Source organism: Apus apus, chromosome 3, assembly GCF_020740795.1.
Source record: "Apus apus isolate bApuApu2 chromosome 3, bApuApu2.pri.cur, whole genome shotgun sequence".
Lineage (NCBI taxonomy): Eukaryota > Metazoa > Chordata > Aves > Apodiformes > Apodidae > Apus > Apus apus.
Genome location: NC_067284.1, coordinates 88,869,455 through 88,893,561, shown reverse-complemented (window position 1 = coordinate 88,893,561; position 24,107 = coordinate 88,869,455). Strand labels below are relative to the sequence as shown.

At 39.6% G+C, this 24,107-nt stretch overlaps 1 protein-coding gene across 2 annotated transcripts in view; it reads right to left on the bottom strand.

Moving 5' to 3' along the window:
• Positions 1–23,602, bottom strand: part of THBS2 (thrombospondin 2) — a 35,142-nt gene extending 11,540 nt beyond the window's left edge. The window contains exons 1-15 of one of the 2 annotated variants that reach the window (XM_051615237.1): positions 23,531–23,602; positions 22,178–22,252; positions 20,657–21,213; positions 19,064–19,148; positions 14,441–14,637; positions 13,510–13,650; positions 12,616–12,712; positions 11,276–11,446; positions 10,272–10,448; positions 8,757–8,930; positions 8,188–8,315; positions 7,933–8,085; positions 6,659–6,877; positions 2,781–2,888; positions 884–1,043 (exon numbers count right to left, since the gene is read on the bottom strand). In XM_051615237.1, the coding sequence (XP_051471197.1) occupies positions 884–1,043; positions 2,781–2,888; positions 6,659–6,877; positions 7,933–8,085; positions 8,188–8,315; positions 8,757–8,930; positions 10,272–10,448; positions 11,276–11,446; positions 12,616–12,712; positions 13,510–13,650; positions 14,441–14,637; positions 19,064–19,148; positions 20,657–21,213; positions 22,178–22,252; positions 23,531–23,537 (2,449 nt within the window). In that variant the 5' untranslated portion in view covers positions 23,538–23,602. The remainder of the gene's footprint in view (positions 1–883; positions 1,044–2,780; positions 2,889–6,658; positions 6,878–7,932; positions 8,086–8,187; positions 8,316–8,756; positions 8,931–10,271; positions 10,449–11,275; positions 11,447–12,615; positions 12,713–13,509; positions 13,651–14,440; positions 14,638–19,063; positions 19,149–20,656; positions 21,214–22,177; positions 22,253–23,530) is intronic. The other variant, XM_051615238.1, reaches the window with a different exon arrangement.
• Between the last annotated feature and the right edge of the window lie 505 nt (positions 23,603–24,107).

Here is a 24,107-nt window from a genome sequence, read left to right as displayed (position 1 = left end):
AATTATAATATGTTGAAAGGAAACAAAAATCAGATATGTCAGTACAGCTGTCTGGAGAGGATACAAGTACCCTCTCCTAGATTATATGGTCCCTGGATATTTGCATAATCTTTCAGCCAATAACATAGGATTACATTTTTCTTCAAATGCACAACTTCCACAAGAACTACTAAGAACCTGATGATCAGAAGGGTAAGAGGACTTCAAAATATTCAGAAGTTCAAGAAGAATAAGCATCCAAAAGCTTAAAGTGTTAATTAAGGAAATCCAAACATTACTTTTTTCAGCTTCTAGTGCTTCTGGATTCTCAAATTTAAAATGCTGCAAGGATGTGATTTTTGAAAGACGTGTAAATGCTTTTCCCCCTTTGTAATTCTGATCAAATCTGAGTCATATAGGCATGTACTGATAGATTAAAAAAGCAGCTTTAATAGTATTTGAAGACATACAAAAACGTGTATTTGGATAACTGTGGGCTTTCAGTATGTTCATAAAAAAACATTAAGTTCTACAGATATTGTCTTAACTGCCTGGATGTTCTGATGATGTTTTCCCTCTCTAAGAGGGGAAAAAAAAAAGTCAACAGAAGTGTTATATTAGACCCTGATTACTTTGGAATACAGACAAAAGAAAGAATTCTTTTAAAGATCACACTGATAAAACACTTGGTGTGACTTATTCTTCAAGAACATCCGTTGTAACCATTCAGGGATTTTGTGGAGAGCTATACTACACAGGACAGAAAAAGCACAATCTTCTCATCCATTTTTGCACAGCTAGACCCAATTGTATCCCATGTTTAAATGCAGGTAGGTATTCTTACAGGACATAAAGCAAAGAATATTTACGGAACAATACTTCATTTTCAAAACTGAAAGCATACCATCTCCGTCAATATCCACAGCACACGAGTCACCCTCCCCATTATTGTCTGTGTCAATCTGAGCAGGGTTGTGCACATAGGGGCAATTATCACAGCGGTCACCAACTTCATCCTTGTCATAATCAAACTGACGAGGGTTGAACAGAAGAGGGCAATTGTCCTAATAAGAAGAGAATATTTCAGACTATAAATCACAGCTCCTGACAGCATACAATGAAGTGGCACTCTTCCCATTTATCTCAGAGGTGGAAAAATCAAAATATGAATCAATTGTTTTTGCAAGATGAGCTGTACCTACACTGAAGATCTTGGTGGCATCAAGACGGTACCTGCACCGCCTGCTTCACTGTCTGTTTTTGTGTTTTTGTACAAGGCATGCAATGTGTGTCCCATATCTCACTAGGAAAGCAACAGGCACTTTAAATCAGATCTGTACTCAGATATTTCAACAGAAGTGTACCACTGGTACATGTGAAGCCAATTTCAGCTGCATATTGTGTTTTTGGAAAAACTGGAATTGTTACTCTGTTTTTTTTTAAAAAAAAAAACAAACTAGAATAGATGTTCCATTTTTAAACACTTTTTTTTTTTTCAATTTGAACAATGATTGACTTTTTTGTAGGTTGTGTTTTATTGCATAGAATAGTAAAATTTTAACATTTCGAAAAGCAAATTCAAAGTACTTTCATTGACCCAAAATATTTCTTCACTGAGACCATTCCTTTTAGTGGAATTTTTAAAATTTCATTTCAGTTTAATCTCTGATTTCTAAGTGTGCCAGACCAAGAATTCTTACATTTCACACATCCTCAAATTACACATGGTCTTTTGCATAAGCACGAGGAAGTACTCAGTGTGGAAAGCAAAGAAGAATGGAACCAAACCAAACCAGCGGGAGTGAGAGCTAAATCAACATCATGGAATATGAAGGGAGGTAATTTGGAAAAAAACTTTACATAACTTCTTGTCTGCTAAAGCAAAAACAATTTACTAGAAAATAAGATTTTTAGCCCCACATTTTAAATTCCTCAGAAATGCATTTTTTATACTCAAGGACAAGATAGAAAGGCAAGCCAAAATTTTATACTGCTCATAAAACTGAACTTCTGGATACAATTTTTCAAATATATGTACTAAATAATATTATTTTATCAAATGATTCTTTGGTTTTTGAAATATTCTAAGGAGATGCTCCCTGAAAACAGTTCTAACACAGCTTCAACCATCTGAAGCATCTAGATTCCCTCTGAAAGGAACAAAGAGGAAAAATAAATTCCTAATGCCAAATCACCCTTCCTCCCTGTGTTAGAAAAGGTGGGGTGAATCCCACTCTGAAGGTGTCCTTTTGCTGAATGTACAGGGAGAAGAAGTTTAGACTATCTCATTATCTTTCAGGCTCTGCTGATAGATGATGTTCAGTCTTGTGGGCAGATCTAAAGGAGGAAAGCATGAACCAGGTTAGGTACTTTCCTTCCGTCATTTCCCTTTGCTGCTTGCTGTTTTTACAGTTATTTTTATTCATGTCAACTTGTTTCCAACATATCTCAAATATAATATTTGTCAGCTTTTCAAATACAATGGACCTATCATTCTCCCACAGCAAAACCAAAAATCCAATACCACCTTCTAATAAATTGTTTTCATGCACACAACTGACCCTAGTACTAATACAGAGAACATAATTCAGTCCCAGGTTTCCCACACTGCTTTGCTCTGCACAGTGTTACTCTCCTTTGACTCAATGCAGCTTTACTCTGCACCAGAAATCCTTCAGGGGAGGCAGTGCAGAATAGCTCAGCTAAAGTTCAGAACAATAAAGCTCTCATCTACTGTAATGCATTTCCTTGAAACCAGATGTTGAGCTCAAATATAATAAAGATACAGAAACGCCTCTTACTTTGTCATCTTCGACACCATCATTGTCATCATCCTCATCACAGGCATCTCCTTTGCCATCTTTATCAAAGTCTTCTTGGCCAGAGTTAGGCAGAAGAGGGCAGTTATCCTGGTCAAAAAAAAAACCATAATCAATAGGTTACATTTACATAATGTTAGAATTACTTGCCTGGGCAGAAGAGTCTATATGGTACACCAGAGACTATAAACCAAGAACAGTCAATCACAAATACTTTTTAAAGTGCCTGTTTGCTTGCTGCCAAGGATAGTAGTTAATTTGCTGCTTTTATATTGTAAAGTAAGTGAAATGCATCTGCAAATCATTCTATTTCCCAACACTCCTTCTGTTAAAGGGATGTTTCCAGTAAGTTTCAGATGAAACTATCTAGTAGAGAACAAACACATGACACGTACAAACATTCACTCTGACGTAATTTTTTTTATAGACAACTCATGCAGTATGCTTGATGACCAGGTTTGGTTGCCAGAAAAATAAACATACAAGCCAGAAGGTGGTCTTCAGAAATCGTTGTTCATATGGAAAGTTACTGGAATTAAATAGTACACAACAATAAAGGAGAACACTGTAAGAAGGAGTTTTGAAAAATGTGTCTTTATACTGTTCTGCAAAACAGTACCTTTGCAGTCCCATGCCCCCATGGCTTTGAAAATAAAAAGCAAATACATCTCTTTATTTTGTATCATGGCTTTATAAAGAATAATTCTTTTAAGTAAGCAAGTCTTAGGTTACACTGGAAAAAAAAAAAAAGAAAGCAGTGCAATACTTTGCCAAACTCTTAACAGGTATTCCTTTTCAAAATACTAAAATCAGCTAAAAATGGATTGCATTTCTACCACTGGTCAAGATTAAATATATCTAAAAAACCTCACTCTGCTATTCTCACTTTTTCCTCACATTCTATATCTACCTCAAACCAAAACTGATGCTGACAATAGAGTGCAGAAATAGCTTTTTTGTAACACATACCCTAAGAAAATTAATATTACAGTAAGATTCTTAGTCTTGTTTTCAATTATAGTGGTTTTAACGGTATAGATAAGAAAAAGAATGGAAAAATTTTGTCATAAATATCAAAATGCCAGTGCAACTCTGAATGGATTTTTGTACCAAATTCCTGTGAACAGCCTTGACTGTCCAACTCAACACTGGTTATCAGGGATACAAAACCCTATAATTTATAAACAACAAAAAAATTAGTTAAATCTTGATCAATCACTTTGTATCTATGTTTGTCGCTCTGTATTCTCTATAGAGTCCAATTTCATATAAATGAAGTAGTAAGATGGAGACCTTAAGGGTAGCAAGTTCCTCTATAGTGGGGTAGAGAGATCCTACCAGTGCACTCTAAAAGTCTCTTCTAAGTATTAGAAAGAGGACTCAGACAACACACTTTCCACCCGGGAACTCAACCTTGAGGCATAAGCCCCCTGGAAGCTAGACTTTTTTAGCTCACCTGTTGACAAAGTTGTGTGTTGGTATGATAATTCTTACAGAAAATAAATACTACTTTCCTGTGAATGAAAGAGAAATTTACACTAAAAGATATTGCTAAGGGGTTTTTATTATTATTATTTATAACTACTTGCTTTGTTCATATAGCTTTGCTTTTAGTAAGTTACTTTTCAATCATTATCAGCTCAAGGAAAGAAGCTTTTACTTGCTTTTCTAAAACCAAATTACTCAACGAGGATATTTCATAATGAATATAAGGACTCAAAATCACCTGGTATTTTTAAAGGGGTGTTGTGGGTTTTCCCCCTTACATGAAGTACTAATGTCTATTAGATCAACACACATATTACAGAAACCATGAATCAACCTCTGAAAACAGCTTTTTCTGAAGGGCTTCAGCATGTTGTGTTTTTAATGAAAACTAATAATTTGCATTACATCTTGAGTCAACATGTTGCAGATTCTAATGACAGGAACTGAAAAAGAATGCATGAACTGCAAGTGCCACATTGGCTGGATACACAACAAATACACATCAGCTACAGTGAGGAAAATCAATATTTGAGTCTCAAATTTCCATCACTATCTGAAACTCTTCTGCTAATAAAGGCCAGATTTGCAACTTCAACTGGATTATACCTGAATAACTCTCAGACAGCCTGATTTCAACCTTCCTACCCTTCTGTTAAACCTTTTTTTTTTTTTAACCACTGTAATTGTCTAGAATTTAGTAATTTTTGCACTCCTTTCCTCATTAGTTAATCTGAAGTTATTGTGCTAGAACTTCATGTCATTTTAGAGGTAGATCCCCTTAACATGGAGAAGGAGAAACCAAAATGTTTCAGGCCTGGGGAAAAAACCAACAACAACAACAACAACAAAATAGACAAATAAAACAAAACAAACAAACAAAAAAACCAACAACAACAACAAAAAAACACCTCAGGAGAGAAAGCATTGACTTTGTAGCCACAACTCATTCAGCAAAATACTTGAGCACATGCCCTAGTGAAAGCATGTAAGTAATCCAGTGTTGTCAAAAGTCCCATGGGTAGATGTTTAAAACTGAGCATTTGTTTATGCTTTCCGCTCAGGTAAAGCTCACTTCAGCCCAGTTGTTCAATTTGCTGCTGCAAACAGTGTGTGGCCCTCTGGATTGTGCTTGTCATTCAATCATCAGTGAGGCCACTGCTCCGAGATGTGATCCAGAGAATCACCTGTCAGGTGGTATCTTCACTCCTCATCTTTTTGGGTCATTGTAGAACTGGTGAATCTGGAACACTCAAGCATGCTCTCTGTTTTTGAGCAATTTCCACTGGAAGGCACCTCAGGCTATGAAGCCAAGAGGACTTATAGTGTGCTTCAGATGAGCACAGAACCAGGTCCCAGGGAACATACCAAATCCACTGTAACAGGTTGCCCAGGATGTTGTAGATGCCCCCTCCTTGGAAGTGTTCCAGGACAGGCTAGATGTGACTTTGAGCAATCTGGTCTAGTAGTATGTGTCCCTGCCCATAGATTGGGAGGGTTGGAACTAGATGATCTTTATGGTCCCTTCCAACCCAAACCATTCTAATATTGTATACCATGGTGGGCACCCAGTGTTAAACCTACATGCCACCATTTTTAGGCTTCTTGATGCTTATTTTCTTCTCAGTGTATTAATGTTTCATTTTCCATTACAATGGCACAGCTGCAGCAATAAGAGCTGAGAACCTGCTCTAGCCAGGTCTAGAGCCAATAGTGGCAGGCAGGTCATTCCCCTGAGGACGGTAAGAGCTGGCACTCCACATCTCTGGAGGCTGGGAGGCCAAATCTCCTATCCATTCTCATATAGCTTTCGTAACAAGGAGAACTCCTCTGTCTTATCACTCGTTCATTCCTCTCTTAGGTTCCTATTGCCAAAATTACGTCAGGCTCTGAATACAGTTTCCAAAGAGCACGTAATCTGCTTAACTCTTTAAAAGGAAGGAGTAGTTCAAGAAAGGATTTAGAGCTGCAGACCTTGCGTGACTGTCAGTGTCTTGTTACAAGCCCTGAATGTAAGATTCCATACTCACCTGCACCCAGAGATCCCTGTTTAGTTCTCACTAGCTGTGTGCTACACACTCATACTTTAGGCAGCTGCTACTTAGTGTACTAAGTCTACTCACAAGCATCCCAGCCTTCTGTGTATGCTAAGTAGGAAGAAATCCAATGAGGACTCTGGATTTCATTTTGAGAATCATCCCTTACTGGGTCTAGTGTTAAGTGAATACACATTTCACAGCATCTCTTAGAAAATAAGCAGGCTGTAACCATCAAAGCTTAATGAAAGCAGCCATCAACTTGATGGTTAAAAGTGTTATTCACAGCTATTTAGGAAAAAAGAGAAAATCTGGTTATGGCATGGCATTTTTACTTACCTTCACACAATGGTATGTTGCATTAGCAGCACACACCAAGTTATTGTTAGGCCAGCCATCCAAATCTGAATCCTCACCACAGATGCGTCCATCACCAGCATAACCTGTCCTACATTCACATTTGTACATAGGATCACTGAAATGGCCCAGGTAGATGCATTCTGCAGACTTATGGCAGCTGTGTGTCTTGTCCTTGCACGGATTCTCAGGTTCACAGACCTGTAACAGACAGAGTGTACTCACTGAAACATGATGGTATTTGCAGCCAGCTGTGGGTACCTCAAAATTTTGTCAACATCAGGCCAATCATCTAGATGCCTAAAGACTGGAATTTTGTTTTAATTGTGGTTAGTAAGTCATACTTCTCTGTCAGTTCACAACGTCAGACAATGTGTACAATGAAAGCAATTAAAACATACCACAGGAAAAAAAAGACAATTCAAAAAGCAATTACAGTGATTAACATTTTCAGAATTTGCTTTCTTCCAGATGTCATTAATCCCCAGAAATGAACTGCAACAGAAAGTACATTGTACTCCCTCCTTTAATTTCATGTTTTGCTCATCAATATGCAAGGTCTATTTTATTTTCTTAAATCAAATAAACCCTAATGAATTCTCATGTTTCCCTCAAGTAAGTTTTTGTTACCTCTTTCTTATCACTTTACTTATTTTCATTGACAGTATCTGAGGGTCTTACGCACGTTCTACATTTAGACTTCACATATTTAAATAACCAAAGATTGATTAAACAGCAACAAAGAGAAGGCATCCTATGACATCCATTTAAAAGTTTTTGGGTTTTTTTCTATCAAACTGTAGTCTTCAGTATCATTTTTGCTTCCTTCTGTCCTTCACCATTAATGGGTATTGGCCAAATGGAATTTAGTGAGTGGGAACTTCAAGCATATGTCTGATGACACTAACAGCATTATATTTATGGATAAAACGACCCTGACTCCTCAGTTTCCAATCCCTAGATTAGGTACATACACTTGAAAGAAACGATTGCAGAACAGGGGAATGCTTGCTCCTGGCATCCAACACTCATCTGGTGCAACTGTGCAGACACTTAGAGAAAATAAAATCCTTAAAAAATCCAACCCCCAATTAAATGTTTTGTTATTCGAACCAAAAATACCCTGGAACAGCAGTTACCCATTTCACATTATCTTTGTTTAGTACCCAAGTATATCCCATGCCTTCATTCACAGATATTACCAAGTGGAAATTACTTAGTTTCCCAGCCATCAGATTCTCTTTGACTTCACTTACTTGCTTCTCTGTCTTGGCAACTTCCAGCCCTACTCCATAGGGCTGACTTCCTTTATAGCGTGGAGGACATGGCAAGCAGTGGAAACCTGGATTTGTGTTCACACAGCGATGGACCTGATTCACCTTAAAGCAAACATCTGACACAGCTATACACTGCAGAAAAAGAAAGAAGAAACCAGTTTGATGGATGTGCAGTTCCCAAATAATGTAAATTTCACAGTGATTTTCTCATGTTACTGGAAACAAAGTCAGTACCTCATCGAGATCCTCACAGACAGTACCATTGCCAAGGTAACCTGCTGGGCATGGCCCACATGACCAAGACCCATCTGGGTAACTGTTGCATTCTGCTCCAGGAAAGCAAGGATTTGACAAACACCCGTCTGGCAAAGACATGCAGAAGTGCAAAGGAAGTTAGGAACATAAAAGGCATGTAACACTTCATTTAAGAAACAGGTATTCTCCGTTCATTAACTTAAATCACATCTGATGCAATACTCTTATAAAAGCCCTTAGAATTAGTGTTATCAAATGTATTTCATATACTATTGCTTTAATATGAAAATATATTGCTACATCCAGTTGAATACATCACAGCATATTGAAGCCATGTTTAAAAAATGCAGTGTTGTCCAGGAGAAGTCAGTATTAAGAATATATATATAATCCTAAATATCTAGACAACACCCAAAACAGTTAAATGTGCTTTCCTGAAACAGAGGTATAATTAGTAGATTTCTATAGTGCCAATTCATAATTATCTATCAAAGAAATAACAGTGATAATTATTTTTCAGACCAAATAAAGAATTAATAAATACCAACCAATTGGGCAATCCTTCTTATTGCACATATCATGTTGCTTGGTATCTCCCACACACAGCTTTCCTCCAAACTGTGGCTCTGGACTGTTACAGAGGCGAGACCTCTCGCGTATTCCTCCTCCACAAGTAACAGTGCAGGCAGACCATGGAGACCAAGGACCCCACTGTCCATTCACTAGGATATGCAGGAGAGGAAAAGAGCATCACAGGCAATATACTGGGGACAACATTTGGTGCCAATGACAACAACACTTTCTTCAGATCCCTGACTGGACACAGTTTCTCACTACACACATAAGAAGAAAGATGCTGACAAAGCCTTATACTGAGGTAACAGTATTTCAGAAACAAACAAACAACAGCAACAAAAAAAAAACAAACAAAAAATACCCAACTGCTTTATAGGCATTTTTTTGCCATTAATTAAAACAACATGCCGTGCCCACTGGCATGGTGTATTACCATTGATCAAAACAAGTACTGTGCCTTCAAAGCTCCCTACTAAGCTTTCATTTGTACAGAAAGCAGGGTGTGACCTAAGGATACAAATTTTTGCTGAGACAAACCTGAGCTCTATGGCTTTTTTATGGCAACACTATGCTCAGTAAGGTTGCAGCTATTATTCTTGTTTTGTGATCCATTCATTGGCATATCTTCAAAAGCATTGCTTGACTTGGCATAAATAGTTTATTTCAATTATTCCTCTGCATATTTCATATTGGTACAACTCTACTGACCCTGTTGTCATCAATCCTGAGTTTTCCTGGAATACAAACATCTTTGAACCAAACTCTGTTTGTTCTTGGTACTGCAAAAAAACCATAAGGGTGATGGTGTGCATCCTTAAATAACCTTTTATTTCACTAACTTCACATGCACAAGTAGTTTAAAAAAGGATGAAGCGTGTATAGCTGTTTTAAGCACTACTGGGTTAGAAGCTTGACATGCATTTCAAGCTCATATTCTAGAAGTAGAGAGGAAAGACTGAACAGAGAACAGAATAAAGAAAGATATACAAAAGGAAAAAAAGTGAGGAAAATTATATTAAATGAAGGTGAAAGTGAGTGCAATTAATAGCCTCTAAAAAAGTTAACAAGTGTAGATGAGTATAAAGAACTACAACAAAACTGTGTTGAATATGTGTAAAATATATAGGCACTCTTTCAAAGACAACTGGCTATTGAGGGCCTGTATGTCTATTTCCAACACCTGCAGTATCAGCTTCCTTTTAGATAGAAAATATTCCGATTTTTGATATGCAGAGACAAATCACTAAGTTTGAAAATGAAAATGTTTCACATCTTAATATTCAAAGCCAAACCATAACTTGGGAGGTTTACAAAACCTCTGACTGCATTGTTGTCTTCATTTTAAAAGCATCCTTGTGTTATTTCACCCCTAAGCCAGAAATTGTGTGTTCCATCATAGACATCCACTGTAATTTAGATCTGAATAAAGACAAGAAATTCAGCTGGAATATTATTGTGTTACCTTGGATTCAAGACCACAGACGTACCTGGACATGGAACCTTCTCACACTTCTCTGTTTCACGCCCATTTCCCACACAGTTTTTCCCACCCATCTGGGGGATAGGGGAATTGCAGAGGCGGATGCGGGTGATGTTTCCTGCTCCACAGGTAACTGAACAGGAAGACCAGGGAGACCAGTGACTCCAGCCACCATCTTGACGTACTGCCAGAGAAAAGAGCAAAACTCAAGGAAATAGCCCACCTGCAGCAGTAATACAAACTCACTTGTGAAGTTAACTTTCTAATAAGCCTCTCACCACATCTGATGAATATCCCATCTTTTTCCTACTGCTGTCACTTACAAAGCCCAGCACATCAGCTCAGACAGTCAAGTACAGCTTTCTTAAGAATCTCAGTGACCAAAATATTACTAACATGCATGTTATATATTTTACTTTAAAATAAACTTCTTCCAATGAAAATAACTTGTTTAGATTCACATTTGGGCATCTAGCAACTATAGGTACTATACCATCCTGGATATGGCAGCTAACTGCAATATTATTAATAACAGTTCTGAAGACAGAGTATGATCCTACTAAGTGCCTTAAATACAAAAGCAGTTTGATATTTTGCAAGTCTCCTGTGATTACTGTATTTCCAAAAACCATAATGGAATGGGCCAATAACTGTGAAAGAACTGCAGATCAAAACATGGCCCCATGTATCATGATTATGAACCGAGTGTTGCCTCCAAACTGTCGTCAAATAAGACTCCAGTTCACATTATTAAAGAAAAGATCACCCACAACCTTTTTGTTTGACAGAGTTGAGCCCAAAATGCACATATATATTGAATTGTCAGGAAAAGGATAAATATTTGAAAGGGGGGAAATTACAAAAAAATCTAATGATAGCTACTTTAATTACTCATATGACTGTTCAAATACATATTGTTCTAGTAAGTGTTCATAGCAAATTCAGACTAAGCTTGTTTTTGCTTAGAGAAGTCCAAAGAAGCTTTAAAAAATAAGAAATTGTACTACTTACTGCGATGGTCACATTTCTTAAAGCTGCACATCCTTGTCTGGATGTGAGGGCCTGTACAGGCACTCCTGGTGACATCACATGACCTTCCTCGCATCTGAGTCCCAGAGCCACAGGTAACTGAGCACTTTGTCCAGTCTGACCATGGTGACCAGCCTTCCTCACTGTCATCAGCTGCAGAGAGAAAGGTAGAAAAAAGTACTTAGCATTGAAAGTCAGTCTACTATCCTTCTCAGAAGATTTTCATGTCTCTTTGTAGAACATATGCTTTGTCCTTTCTTTTTATAATTTTGAATTCTCAAGTTGCCACTGAAGTAGGGAATTATGGTTTGCTGTAATTAGAGGCTTGCACAGATAAGAATCCTGGATCTTCATGAACTTGCAGTGTGTTTGCACAAGGCACTGACCATTGGAAGAAGAATATCTTATCTCTAGAACAGACTGAGCCAAAACTTCGAGTTCAGGCTGCCTTTGACTTCAGAATATAGGTCAGTATGATGAGATGTGGCCTTACCTCTGAACACAATGTAATGGTGAACATGACTGAGAGCACACTTTAAGAGTGCTCTATGCCTGAGTAGGGAAAAACTGAGAATATTTCATTGTATTTTCATTTAGAACTTCTAAGTAACTTTTTTTCTGTAACAGACTTGTTTAGTACAGAGGGAAATGGAATGAACCCACACTGAAGTCACTTAATTAGCGAAATTATTAAAACTATCATCACTCCAAAGTCCAATTCAAAGCCTGTAATGCTATCTTAAATGAACCTTGACAATCTGTTCCACAGAAGTAAAGCATTATACCAAAAGAGGATATATGACAGAGAAGACATAAAACAGAGTAAGAGAATGGCGACAACAGAGAGGAAAAATAACTTGCACTCTTAATAAATATTGCATCAAAACACACAAAATTTTTGTTCTGGAACTTCAACATCCTACAGAAGGACACAAGGTGACATCCTAACCTATGTCAGTCTGTTTTACCCAGACAGCATGGAAAATAAATAACATGGCACAGTGCTATTGCAAACCCACAAAAATCAAGATGTCCAACCTTGGGAAACACAACTAGGGAGTAGTGTGCATCTAACCTTTAGTGTCCAACTTAGGCAATTTATTAGCTTATTTCTTAGCAACCAATATAATCACCAGAGACACCAACTCCTCCAGAAAGTACCTTTAAACAGTCAAGTTACTTCATATGATCCTTTTATACATAAGGGTTTTTGAATTTGATCTTATCTGCCTCATCCTCTTATTTGTTTTGACTTCTCCAGCACAGGAGTAGTTACTTTAAATATTGGCCAAGAGTACCTTACTGTTTGGCTAAATACTCACAGTGAGAGCAGACTGGACAGCAGTCACCATCAACAAAAACTGGATCAGCACAGGAGACTGCAGGGCAGGTGATTTGATGGCATACAATTTTAGAATCCTACAAGAAAAGAAATCCAAAAAGCATTACTGACTTATGCTCACATACAGAGGCAAATAAAAGTGAGCATCTGGGGAAAGTTCCATGAGTGGAAATTTTATTTGTTCTAAATGTCATGGTCATAGGAACTGTCCCCCTGTACTCAGCACTGGTGAGGCTGCACCTTGAGTACTGTGTTCAGTTTTGGGCCACTCAATTACAGGAAAGACATCGAGATGTTGGAGCGAGTCCAGAAAAGGGCAACAAAGCAGGCGAAAAGTCTGTAGAGCAAGCCTTACGAGGAGCAGCTGAGGGAACTTGGGGTTGTTTAGTCTGGATAAAAGGAGGCTGAGGGGAGACCTTATTGCTCCCTCCAACTACCTGAAAGAAGGTTGTAGTAAGGTCTCTTCTCCCACTTAACAAGTGATAGGGCAAGAGGAAACAGGCTGAAGTTGCACCAGAGGAGGTTTAGACAGGATATTAGAAGAAAATTCTTCTCTGAAAGAGTTATTAAACACTGGAACAGGCTGCCCAGGGAGGTGGTTCAATCACCATCCCCAGAGGCGTTAAAAAGACATGGAGATGTGGTGCTTAGGGACATGGTTTAGCACTGGAGTCAGAGTTGGGTTAACGGTTTAACTTAATGATCTTAAAGGACTTTTCCAACCAGAACAATTCTGTGAATTTGTGACTAGCTTTAATAAATATAAATAAATAATTATAGCTATAAGTCTAGGCCAAACTCCAAGTAGGTGTCACTTGAAAAGGAGCAAACCCACTAACCATTTTTGCAGAGAATAATGTTTCCAAAACCTTACCTGGCAGGTGCATTTAGTGCAGCTATCCACAATCCAGCTTTCATTATCTGCAAAGACACGGCCATCCTGCCAGCAAACTGACTGGTTCTTCAGTGTTTTGTTAGGCCCAATCAATTCCCACATAATTTGGTTCTCTTCAGACTAGAAGATGAAGGAAAGTAAAAATTTGTGTTATTTAGCAATCTTTTGTAGTCAAAGAAGACAAAACTGAGACACTACTGGATCTTATTTTTCCATTTTAAAACGTGTATTTTCTTACATATTTCTGTATATAAAGTAGAAGTTTCCAGGTACTGCAATACCACATAGCAATTCTTCAGCAACTAGTACAAACACAGTCACATAATACTGTTCTTAGCAGTTTTGCTTTTCTCCAATACAACCCATCTTCAGGAGGGAAGACTTAGTCCTAAGACATGCGGCATAATAATAAACTTCCTTCAGCAAAGATCAATTTATTCAGAACAAGAAGAGAGGCAGACTTCAGTAACATATCATAACCTTACTCCCACTATGAAAGTCCCATAGATTTACTTATATTTTAGGTACCCTGTAGCCACTTGCTATTTATAAATGGTATAAGCATGGCAGCAACACTTCAACAGTATACAGGCAAGGTTGAATTTGTTAGCTTTCAATTTCAAAACCTGCAGTACCTTTAAGATGGTTGATTTCCTCTGTGTATAAATGCATGTGTGTGCATTCTTTTAAACCCAGTGTGAAAACCCAGCCTTTATTAAGGTGTTATACTCAAGCACTACTTACCTAGTCACCCTGAAAACACAGGTGATCTCTACAATATGTAGATATACCAGCAGGTATGCACATGTATGTACAGAAACCTCCATTAACTGCCTGTGGTATAAAACAAGGAAGGGAAGAGTACCACACAACAAACCTCTTTTGGTTCTTCAGACTTAGAGGTACCTACCACTTTTTGGAGGTTATCAGCTAAGTTGTTCACTACGATGCGCAGGCCAGTGAGCTCAGTGAACATTGATCCCAGCTCTTCACAGGAGCGGTCACAGAACTCTGCCTTCTTCTCTGACTTCTCACCCACATACTCAGATGTGACAGCAGGGCTCAAGTGAAGGATTTCAGTGCTCTCATTGATGGTGTTCACTTCAGCTGGTAGCAAGAGAGGGGAAAAAAAATAAAGCTGCATATACAAAGTCCTTTCACAGATTACAGATTCCTTCTGAAATTACATATTGGCACCCATGGGTTGGGTTTAAACAGATCTATTTTGGCACAGCTTCATGCCAGATTATACCCATGAATAAAAGAGAGGGGTTAGATGTCAGCTGTTTCCAATTATAAGCTTTCCCTTTTCAAAATTAAGAGCCAAGCTCTGTCTCACACAGCCCTCACTTAAAAACACTGTTGGCACTGCAACACATTAATTTATGAAGTAGGCGTAACAAAAGGACACACTATCAAAAAAGCAACCCATTTTATTCACTCAGAGCCATGAAAGGTTTCAGATTTTTTTCAGGACCTATTACATTTTCCTGACACAGAGGAAAAGGTAGGAGAAAGAGCTTCCTTGCAGAAAGTCATTGTCCTTGTTCTGCCCATAAATTCCATGGTTACTCGGCTCAGATTCAGACCATTATGCAATTTATACCAGACTCTGGGTTGCTCTGTGTGTCACTGCCTGGTATTAAACTCAGAGGAGCTGTTTGAGTGATAGTTGAATTCTGAAATGAAATGGATGTCAAGCTAAGATCAGGCTGAATATTTGACTGGTCACTCCAAACACTCCTTTAATAGACAGATCATAATTAAAACAGAACTTTACATGCATTATGCATGGAGAACTGGGCATGTTCTAGTATAATTTTAAAAGACCTTCCTGTCTATAGCAAATACTTGAAAAGAAACAGAACATTATCATATTTATTTAAAAAAAAAAAAAAAGCACAGATAATTACATAAAACAGTCTGCATTCTGTTGTGCATTTAATTTAAAACTCCCCCAGGTAAATATCTTATGGATCCCATAGAAGCTTTCTCCAAGGACTCCATGATACACTCAACTTTGATGTCAGCTATACAGAAATCCATACTGCCCTGTCTCCCGATAAAGTCTTGTTTACTCAGTAATGTTGTAATAACTCAAGGTCAACAAAGGGAAAGGAGAAGGAAAGGATACAGCAGTATAAAAATAAGACATCAGAACAAAAGCATGAGCCATAAAACATATTATTCAAAACACTGCAATACCATTCTGTGCTGACAAGCCACATAAGGTGGCAACTCTTTAAAAATGTTTAGGACTTGATTTGATGCTTGATTATCCAAGGTAAAACATATTCAATTCAGGCAATGAAAATGGAATCAGGAGGGATTATTCCTTCAATTAGAAGGATAAAAGTGAAAGGGCAAAGAATAAACCCTTAAGTTTACATTAAATAACTACCTCTCAATCATACTCAAAATGATTGGCTTGATGTGCTTTTCAATTAGCTATGGATTATCTGCCACAAGCCAAGGTCTACAATAAATTTTTTAAATTTTCCAGAGCTGAAGTAATTGTCCAGGTTCCCTTAACCATTATACCACATAAGAGATCAGAACTCTGTCATAACTGTTTATTTCAGCTGCTTTTTGATTCCCTGGAAAGAATGCAATTTTCCTACCACATTGGAAGACTCTGTTTCTCAGATTCCACCATAGCACTTCTCAGGTCGTTAATTTCATATTTTTCAAGCCAACACGGAGTGTGCCTTGACTGGAACATTCTGAGGACATTAATAAAGCTGCAATCTCAGCAGGAAACATAAACCAAAACTATGTTCGAAGAACTAAATCCACACTTCCTACTGATACTTGGCAGCAACTGAAAGAAGATGCCTAGGGATCACTGAGAAATCAGTTCTATGCTGCTGGCTTCCAGCTAATTTCCTAAGGACCACATGATTATCTTTAAAATGAGAAACCAGAAGAGCAGAGTGTGCACCCTTTCACATATGCAAATGTCATTCCGTTGTTCTAGCCAAAGAAGAGATTTTATTGATGTGCCTATTTAGGCATGTTTTTGTCATCTCTCCTACCCAGTGCTGAACCTACATCCTGCCTAAAGTATCTGCAGTCACCACACTCCAGAGATACTTTCCTACCCTCAACCCAACAGCAATCCCAAGCTACCAGTTCACCATACCTCACATTCTCACACTAAGTTTAAAGATTCAGATGGAAAACACAGTCCTGTCTCTGAAAAAGTAGCAAGCTTTTTGTGTTCTCAGAGTTGAGGGCACTTCACTGGTAACATCTGCCATGGGACACACAAACGTGTAAATGTGGCATCTTAGTGTCTGTACCACATCTCAATATGTGGCCCATCAAAATGGGAAAATACTTGCATACCTTGTGGTCTGTAACATATCACCCATGGCTTTTCAACTGTGGTAATTAAGTTGGAAAGGCAATGCCAGAAAATCAGCCATGCATTAACAAGCCTCTCAAGTCATGTTGATGGCCTCAAGACACAGTGTGCCACTAGCCCTCTTCTGTTGTTGCACAAGTAATTTCCATCTTGTCTTCTCTTGGTGTAGCAAAGTAAAACTGAAAATACTCTGAATTGAACTATTTGCTAATGCTTCCCAAGATGGATAAAAAACCCCAATAAATCTATAATGTTTTGGTCTTGAAAATTTGGATGTTGACAAATACATTATAAATATTATATGTTGGTTATTAGCTGCAACAGTTGAAGGGTGTAAGAATTCCTCCTAAGGTAGGTATCAGCATGCAGAACTCAATTATTCCCTTAGGCTCCTCTTGGCTTCCTCTTTAGAGTAGAAGTCAGTAACCTCCCATTTTTCCTTGATTTCTGAGTATTTGGACAAACTATTTCCTTGTAGTGATCAACTAATAATGTAAAACATTTGAAGACACCCTCTTTAATTGTTTTTGTTGGTCCAATCTAGCTACATCCTCTTGAATGAGATTGTTCTGCCTCTGATTGCTGAATGTGTCCTCAAGGTTCTACTTTTACTTCTGGGAATTTTGTTTCCACTGGTAAATGAAGTAGGATAGCTGAACTTCCTGAAACCATAGTTCTCTTTTATTCAGATTACAATCAGGCCTAAGTACACATTCTATGTTCCCACAGCAGTTCTGCTCCTCAAGCATTTCCTTCCACTTACAAAGCTGAAAACCACTAATAAATAGTTCTGAGTAGTCTCAATAGTTTCTGAGTACAGAAAACAGCTTGGCTGAAGTAAATGACAACCAACAAACGAGGGCATATCTTCTTGCCTATACTATCTAAGGCCACTTCCATTCTAGCCAATGTAACTCATTTCTACACATTATCCCACTTGTGTCTGAGGTCCTGCAGCAAGGCACACCTGTGGAACATATGAAATAACCAGCCAATAGCCTTTATCAAAATTTAAAAATGGATTAGGAAGCTCACTTAATATTTTTTTTGTGCATTTAAATATATGCACACCCCTATATTGATGTATGCATACTTTCATATATCTCAGAGATTTTTTGTGACAAAATGTCAATATTCTGGCCTTCTTTGAAGAAGTGAATACCTGCTACTCCTTAATTTATGGGTTTTGCATAAACAAGGAAAAAAGTTTACTTAACTGATTTCCTCTATGACATACATCTTGGTGAAGCGGCAGAAATAATGACATTTCAGATGGCAGGAGTCTCAAATGAAACCCCAAAGTCCTGACTGCCTTGTGTACCTACCACCACTCTGGTGGAATCAGTTGTCTCTGATTTTGACTGAGCTCCTGCCATTTACAAACACTGGAAAGTAAAATAGCCAGCACCTCCCATGAGCTGAAGGACAAAAGCTTAGTGTATAATTAACAAATTTTCATAACTCTTATGATGAATCCAATATACTCCCATACACAGAGGATTTCCCTCCTGATGAGGTCAGCATCGACTGGACTAAAAAGAGCACATGACAGCTTGTCACATACATGCTTTCCATACCACTATTTTTTTTTTATTATTTCCTTAGAATATTTTGAGTAACAACGCTTTAGGATTCAAACCCAAAGCCTCTTTGCTGAAGAATTCAATGTCTTTAAGACTTGCAGACTTGCTCATGGGCCCACTGAGAGTTGGAAGCAGAATTCAGAAGCAGCATTCCTAGTCTTGTGCTCAAAGAATCATGGATATCTCATGGAAGAACGTAGATATTTTCATACATAACCATTTTCCTTCTATTTCTAATCATTTTGGACTAGATCTTCACGGGTCCTTTCCAACCCCTACCATTCTGTGATTCTGTGTGACAGTTTTTCTCCCAACTTAAAAAACAGAGGCTCAGATTTATAAACCTAAGATATAAGAACTAAAGCAGTAGCCTAGAGAGTAGAACCAGTACCTCAATATAGCTAATATATTTCCTATTACCACCAAAAAGCCACTGCATTTTTTTTTATTTTGTTTTTTTTAAATAAGATTCCTCTACCATTTTAGAGGTATCTGTTGCATGGTTTTAGGATAATATGACACCGTTGAAGTTTCTCATTTTCAGGGTCAATCAAACATTATTAATGAGGTAAAAAAGCCTTACTTGACTGGCTCCTTTGGCATCCTTTTTTACGCAGAACATCCTCAATCGAAGTTTCAAAGATTAACTGAATATTTTGCAACAAACCCTGCAATAATAATTAAAAAAAACCAAACAAATAAAAACAACAAAAAACTCATTAAATCAATTTATGATTAACCTGATCTGTCTCAAACTTGTGCTATTGACTGGTTTAGCCTAAAGTAAATACATAAAACCCAATCTAACAGGCATTCAACCTGATGCACACTGAAAAAAATTATGCTGGTGGTTTTGTTATACAATTTCAATGCTATAAACAACAAAAGAACTTATGTTCTGAAATAGGTCATATTAAAACAGTCATTAATCAGCAATAATCTCTAATTTCCACTTCCATAGAGTGCATTTTAGATTGTGGTTCTATGAGACATTTTTCATGAAGTCAAGGCCAACTTTTGAAGTTCCTGCCCCATTCCAATTCCATCCTTAGCCAGTCATTCCTATACATACTTCACTGTCTCCTTAATTAGGCCGTCACTATCCTGAGACAATACTATTAAAAACAGATTAGTATTTGTTTCACTTTAAACAACAACAAACAAAACAACTTAAAAAACAAGATTACTTCAGTGATCTACTTAATGGTACAGCTCCAAAACCAGTTCTATGAGCACAACTGATGGGCTACAAAGGGAGGCAGGAATGGAGAGGCTGTGGACAAGAGCTTCTGGTTTTCCTGCCAAAACTGGTAATCCGGTGGAACCACACACCAGCATGTCATGCTCTGGCTGACAACTAGGTGGCATAAGAGGATGAGAAAGAAAGGGCTTTTCAAATTTTTGAAGCCATGAGTTCAAGTTTGATTTCAGCTCTGAGTGAAATGAAGCCACCCTTAAAGCGCTTGGGCCAGAACACATCACTACATGACGTAGGAAGTAATTTTCATTTCACAGAAAGGTCAGAAAGTTTCTAATTCCTTCATTTTAAAACAAAAGAGAAACAATAAAAGTTTTCCACCAAAAAAAAAAAAAGAAAAAAAAGAAAAAAAATCTCACTTACAGGATAGATCAAAACAGTTTGTTGGGTTTTTTTAACTGAAATGAAAGTTTATTCAGAATGGCAAATCAAGATACTCTGTTAAAAGATGGGCCAACACTACATGCTTGAGCTCCATTAAAAATTCTCTTTCCTCCATCTTTCTTTTTCAAATAAAATTTCATGTTGACAGGTTCCTATGACTTGAAAATAGGTCTTAAAGAAATCTCCAAAGAATTCTATAAATAATGACAAAAATGCAACATGTTCAGAATCCTTAAACCTGGAAAAGAAGGTGGATGGTTGCACAGAAAAGTCCACAAAATGGTTTTGTGCACTTTTCCTGGCCTTAGACTTTGCTCTACCAGTCCTTTGTTTTCAGAAACTCTCAAATTTACAGAATACTAATCCAGCAATGAATAAAAACATGCTCTAGAGAAATTCTGCTTGGGAACACCTATGACCCCAGCAAACCCAAGAGGCATTGGGACAACAATACTACACCTACTGCATCTTCTCAAACTAGTTGCAGCTGCATCCTAACCTCATCAGTGACCCGAGCTCCTCCAGGTTACCTACCCTGAAATGATTCTCCCGAATGGACCCTTTCGCCACATACATTCTGCTGTTTTCAGCTTTCAGCTGCTCATAGAAAGGCTCCTCCAGGATGAAGCTGTCAATAAGGTCACAGCCAACATAGAGGTTGTAGTTCTCCCCCGTTATTTGCACGGTGAGGTTCTTCCACTGTGAGTCAGCAAGGTCCACATCTTCCAGGGAAATCACGTTCTGGAAGCCATCCACCCAATAGATAAGGTCCAGGGTGTTGGCCCGGCCATTGGAAATTATCTCAAACTGCCTCTCACTGATGCCAGGACCCTCTAAAGCAAGGATAGTGCCTCTAGATTGCCTGTCCTGTCTCAGGGTGGCTGAAAGGATAAAGCCCTCGTTTTGCCGTATGAGTTTGACAATCTTTTTTAATTTCTCTGGTTTGCACGGAGGTATGTGGTCAAACCGAATGAAACGATACGCTGGGATAGCGGGGTCTGGGCCCCGGAACACTTTTGCTCCAACTGTCTTTCGGTTTATGTTACTGATTTGAAGTAAATCAAAGGTAGTCTCCTCTTCCTTATCACCATCTGAAAAAGTTAACAGTGTGTGACAATGTGTCTACAAAAAGTGCAACAAGAAACACAACTCTGCACACTATACTTAGTAACTGCAAGGACATGGCTGATGGAGAGGTCAGCAGAGGAAAGCCAGGACCTCCCTACTTCCACCAACGGAACCATTCCTACTAGGATGCAAGTGAATCTTATCTTCCACCTGCCATTTGCATGTACATTACAACTCTCACGCTCTCTGTGTGTAGGTATAAAATTCCTTGGTTACATAACTAAACATATGGTAATACACGTTATAGCGCTATATATAATGCACACTTTTACATATATACATGCTGTATGTTCATTTATATATGCCTACATATGGATGCATGTAACAATGTAATCTTTAAATATTTTTAAATGAATGAATGGAAAAGAAAGTTGAGCTATTTCTGTATTTTGATTGCCAGTTAATAAAAATCAAATTATGAGAAGCCATGTGGCCACATGACAACAGGAAGCAAGAGATTTGCTTTTTAAAGATTCAGGCCAAGAAGTCAGATGTAAACGAGGGCCTTGGCACTGTGCCAATTTATATTCTACCTATTTGCTCTGTAGAGGTCTACTTCTTCTATCTTTTTTTAAAGTTCACCCCATTCCATGATTCTATTACTTTCGACATTAATTTCCACTGCAGAGGAAAGTATAATAGCAATTCTTTCTGAGATTGTATACATTTCTATCAACAATTTCTAAAGAAAACAGGTTTTTTTAAATATATATATATATATATATATATTGAGGAATCTTCATGTAACAGCAGTGACAGCAGTTTTGGTATCTACCAAAAAAATCCCCAGCAATTACTATTCCAGGCACTTCTTTAAAAACCATTCATGATTACTTTGCCCACTGTAGCTCAGGTAAGACAATGTTTCACACCAACGTTTAGCTTTGGGAGTTACTCTATACCTAGTTAAGAAGTGTCAGAACTTACCCTGAGCATTTGAGGAAACCCAGAGGGTTATCAACACAGCAAACCACAACAGCTCACTCCTCTGCAGCATAACTCCTATAAATAAATGAAAAAGTTGTAAGTATTAGGGAAATAATATTTATCAGCTACAAATATTTTAATTTACCTCATGAAATGCCATAAAAAACCCCTCTCTTTATAAGGAACTATAAATATAAAATCAGAATTTCTATCTTGTCTAACTCTTGTAATACCTGTTCTGTGGTTATTCTTGATGCCAGAAGTTAAACATGACATCAAGTCAAGAGAATAGGAATTCTTGATAATCAGGATCCTTCGTATGCAAATATGCCTAATAATAAAAAGGAAAGTCATGCAGAAAATAGATGCCATTGCTTTCTCCATGATTTTTCAACAGCTGGCACAGGGACCACACAACACCACACGAGATACAGTGTATTAGGAGCTGCATCTGTACTTTGAAGCACAACGTTCAGCTGAAATTCCTTGTAGGACAATAAGAGCTCAGTACATGCTGGATTTGAGTACTAGGGTTACATTCCAGTACCTTTTCCAGTGGCATCATACAACCTTCTCTCTCTTTTTTTTTTTGTAAATATGCATGCATCATTTACCCATTCCTGTACCCAAGAGCTAACTAACTCCATAGCTGGATGAAGTGACTTTAAACGTGATGCTGTTTTTGCCTTTTGGCTCTCTGCAGTTATAAGCCACATAACTGCACCTCCGTGTGTGTGTGCACCCGCAATGAATGGAGCAGACTACGTTCCCTGTGGAATGCGCAGACATCCATTCCCCTGGATACAGCCGTACCGCCTCAGCACTGCGCTAACTCCACGCATTTTCGGAAAATCTCAGGGGTGTCACCTACTGTCAACATCTTCTTTTTTTCCTTACTGTCACCCCGAGGTATCACCGCTAACACAAACGACTACCAAACTCCAGGAAGCCCTTGTCACCTCTCAGACCCAGCGCCTGCCCCTTGGGACCCTGCTCGGACGGCTCCGGCGCAGCCCCCGCCGGCGCGGCGGGCTGCGGGGCAGGGCTGCGGGATAGGGCTGCGGGATAGGGCTGCGGGGCAGGGCTGCGGGGCAGGGCTGCGCCGCGGGCGCAGGTGCCGCACACCGCCTCCAGCAAGCGTTCCCCGGGACAGATCCCCTTCGTCTTTCACTCCGAGCACCCGCGGGGAACGGCAGCGCCGGACGCCCACCTGGCTGCTGCTGCCCACGGCCAGCCCCGAGCGGGCGGCCGGAGAAGCCCCCGTGGCTCACCCACCCTCCTCCCAGCCCGAGGGGCAGCCGCTCCCCGGAGGGGGCTTTCACGGTGGGGCACGGCGCCTTCCCTGCGCCTCACCTGGCATGGGGGGAGCCGAGGGTGCGCCGAGGCTCTGCCGGGGCGATGCCGGTGGGGAGCGGAGCGCGGTTCCTGCCGCCGTCACACGTCCCGCCGCGTCCCGCGCCAGCCCCTTTATCGGCTTCGGGCCGGGCCCCGCTGTCAATCAGCGGCGCCGGGGCGCGCCCCGGGCTCGCCCCTCTGTGGCGCTGACATAACCCCCCCGCCGCCCCCTCCCCACCTCGCCTACCTGAGAAGCCGTCCCGGGCCCGGGCCCTCCCCTGTGCCGCCCCCCGGGGGCGGTGCGGGGGCGGTGCGGGGGCCGGGCCGGAGGGCCGGGGCCTCCCTCGGGCAGCGGAGGGGCGGGGAGAGGGGCCCGGGAGAGCCCGCCGTACCCCTGCTTTGCCCGCGGTTTCGGCAGCCCCGGCGCGGCGGAGCCCCCGGGAGGCGGCGCCAGGCCCCAGCCGCGGGGCTCCGTGCGCTGCCCGGACCCGCCCCGGCCTTTTCCCAGCCCGGTCCCCCGGGAAGGGTGCGCGACACCGGCCCCTTCGGCCGGGCTCGGTGCGGGGCTTGGCGAAACCTCGCCGGCTGAGCGCTC